The 2,448-nt window shown below is 71.5% G+C and overlaps 1 protein-coding gene across 1 annotated transcript in view; it reads right to left on the bottom strand.

Annotated features, from left to right (window-relative positions):
• The window catches only part of SLC4A2 (solute carrier family 4 (anion exchanger), member 2), a gene marked incomplete at its 3' end in the record, with an annotated part of 11,982 nt that overhangs the window by 8,559 nt on the left and 975 nt on the right, over positions 1 to 2,448 (bottom strand). Inside the window, exons 2-6 of the mRNA XM_012733861.1 lie at positions 2,209 to 2,374; positions 1,882 to 2,123; positions 1,686 to 1,804; positions 143 to 375; positions 9 to 69 (exon numbers count right to left, since the gene is read on the bottom strand). Coding sequence (XP_012589315.1) covers positions 9 to 69; positions 143 to 375; positions 1,686 to 1,804; positions 1,882 to 2,123; positions 2,209 to 2,374 — 821 coding nt within the window. The remainder of the gene's footprint in view (positions 1 to 8; positions 70 to 142; positions 376 to 1,685; positions 1,805 to 1,881; positions 2,124 to 2,208; positions 2,375 to 2,448) is intronic.

The raw sequence follows: 2,448 nt of genomic DNA, 5'->3' as shown, positions 1-2,448 counted from the left end.
GCGTGGGCGCCTTGGCGTTCTTCCGCACCAGGTGCCGCCGCACCCCGGGGACGTCCTCAAACCGGTGGCCTGGGGGTGAAGACGCGTCAGGCGCCCGCGCGGGGCCCCACTCCACCAGCCCGGCCGGCCCGGGCCGACTCACTCTTCATGAGGTCCAGGTCGGCTGTGGCCAGCGTCTGGGCCTCGCTCTCGTCCGTGGGCACGCGGGGCAGCAGCGCCTGCTCGGCCCCCGTCATGCTCCCGATGCGCCGTCTCTCCTGCAGGTTGTAGCTGCGGTGCCCGGGCTGGGCCTTGGCCAGGGGGCGCCCCGAGGCACCCCCATCGTCTCCTCCGGCAGTGCCACTGGCCACAGCCACCACCTCTTCCACTGGGGCTCTGAGCAGACAGAGGTCGGGGGTCAGGAGACCGGCCCACTCCGTGGCCCCGAGCCCCAGGGGGGCGAGCCAGGCCGGGGGCCCACGGGCCCGCCCCGCCCCGCACGCTGACCAGGCACCGGGGTGAAAGGGGGTGCGTTCCAGCAGCCTCCAGGATGCAGCCTCCACCCCGGCCCTGCCGGGCCTGGACCCCAGGCCCTCACACGCCAGCAGGACGAAGCTCCTCTGCAGCACGATGTCGCCCAGGCTGGCCCGGGGGCGGGGGCCGGGACGGCTGGAAAAGCCCCGAAGCTCCCTGCTCCCCACGGCTGTGCCCTGGCCCCTCCTCCCCTTCTTACCCCTGGCCTGGACCGGAAGGGCATGGACCCCAGGGGGCAAAGAGCTCTGTGAAACTACAGCCCTCCCCCCCAAACTCCTTGTCCTTTACAGACCCCAGCTTCTACTCCTGTACCCCCAAACCAGAAGGCCCCTTTCACCCCACAGCAGCCAGGCCCTCTAAACAACTCCCCTGGCACAGCCCAGGCTCCTGGTGCCAGCCCCCACCAGAGCCCTCCAGCCGGCGTCCTCCGCCCACGCCCATGCCACCCGCTGCCCGGGCTCGGCACGCCTGTGCCCAGTGTGACCCACTTTTCCAAGGCCATGCTCCCTGAGGCACCCGCTCCCTCTGCGGACGGCCGCTGTGGCCCCTGTGGCCCTGCTCCGCCAGCACCGGCGTCTCCCTGGCCGGCTCGCGCGGGCCCTGGAGGGGCAATGCGCCCTTCACGCTGCCGGGCACCCAGATACAACAGGGCTGTGATAACAGTGACCTTGAGGCCCAGCTCAATGTGATTTCCTCCAGGAAGCCTTCTCTGGCTAACACCCCCAAACTGCAGTCACCTGCTGGTACTGACACGGTGCCCGAACGTGGCGCCGGGCACACTAATTTGTTCCGGTGCCGTTTCACGTGACGACAGCCAGGGTGACTGGCAGCTTCCCAGGAGCAGGATGGGATCTCTCCTGCCCTCACGCCCTGGGACCCAAGGGGGTGCCCACGTCAGGACTCAATGTCACGCCACCTGAAGCCACCGCAGGGAGGTGGCGGCGACGGAACCCCAAGTATGTGCCGGGGCAGCCAAGACGTACTCAGAGCCCTAATTCTCACCGCCCGGTCGCCCCGCTGTCCCCCCCCCCCCAGGGAGCTGTGGCTGGGGAGGTCAGCACCTCCCGGACAGCAGCGAGTCGGCTGAGGTGTGGCGCCCGGGCCTCAGACGCCGCACAGCCTCCCGCGGGCAGCGGCCAGGAGGGCAGGTCTCCGCGCGGAGGGCGACGTACCCGGCCTGGGCGCCCCTGGTGGCCCGAGGAGCTGCCTCCTGGTGGGGCGGCGGTGGTGGGGGCGAGGGGCTGGTCCTTTCCGCCTTCCGGTCAGCACCGTCATCCTCCTGCAGAAAGAACTACAACAGGGCCCCAGTGGGCAGGTGAGGCCGGCCGCACCTCCCGCTGACTGCCCGGCAGCCCTGCTGCTGCTCACCTGCACAGAAGTGGGTGTGGTGGCAGGGGACGGCTGGGCGGGTGCCCGCACGCCCTCGGCCTCGCGGGCCTCATCCTCGTCTTCCTCCCCCTCCTCAATGGTCGGGGTCTCCCCGGTGGGGGCGGCCCCAGGGCGCCGTCGAGGCTTGCGTGGGGGGCCCTGGGGGGTCTTGCGGCGGCGGGTGTCCGGAGGCAGGTGGGTAGACAGCGGGTGGTGGATGTGGTGGGAGGACTGGCGGTGGTCTGCAGGGAGGCGCGCGGCTGAAGGCAGGCCGCCCCCGTGCTGGACAGCGCCCAGGGCCCGCCCCCTCCCCACCCCGCCCCTCACATTCAAAGTCTTCCTCCCCGTAGCTGCGGCCTGGCTCCTCCCCTCCGCGGGACCCCGCCTCCTGCAGGATCTCCTCGAAGCGCTCCACGCCCAGGGTCCGGTGCAGCTCGTCATCCTCCTGCTCCGGGAACCCAGGTGTCCCAGGGCCCAAGGCCTCGGGCTCGGGCTGCGAGGGAACAGAGAGGGCGCGGGGCTGCCAGGAGCTGCAGCCAGAGACCCGCCCGCCCGCGCGGCGCGGCA

Source organism: Condylura cristata, unplaced genomic scaffold (assembly GCF_000260355.1).
Source record: "Condylura cristata isolate star-nosed mole 26May11 unplaced genomic scaffold, ConCri1.0 scaffold00042, whole genome shotgun sequence".
Lineage (NCBI taxonomy): Eukaryota > Metazoa > Chordata > Mammalia > Eulipotyphla > Talpidae > Condylura > Condylura cristata.
This window is presented reverse-complemented; position numbering and strand designations above follow the sequence as displayed.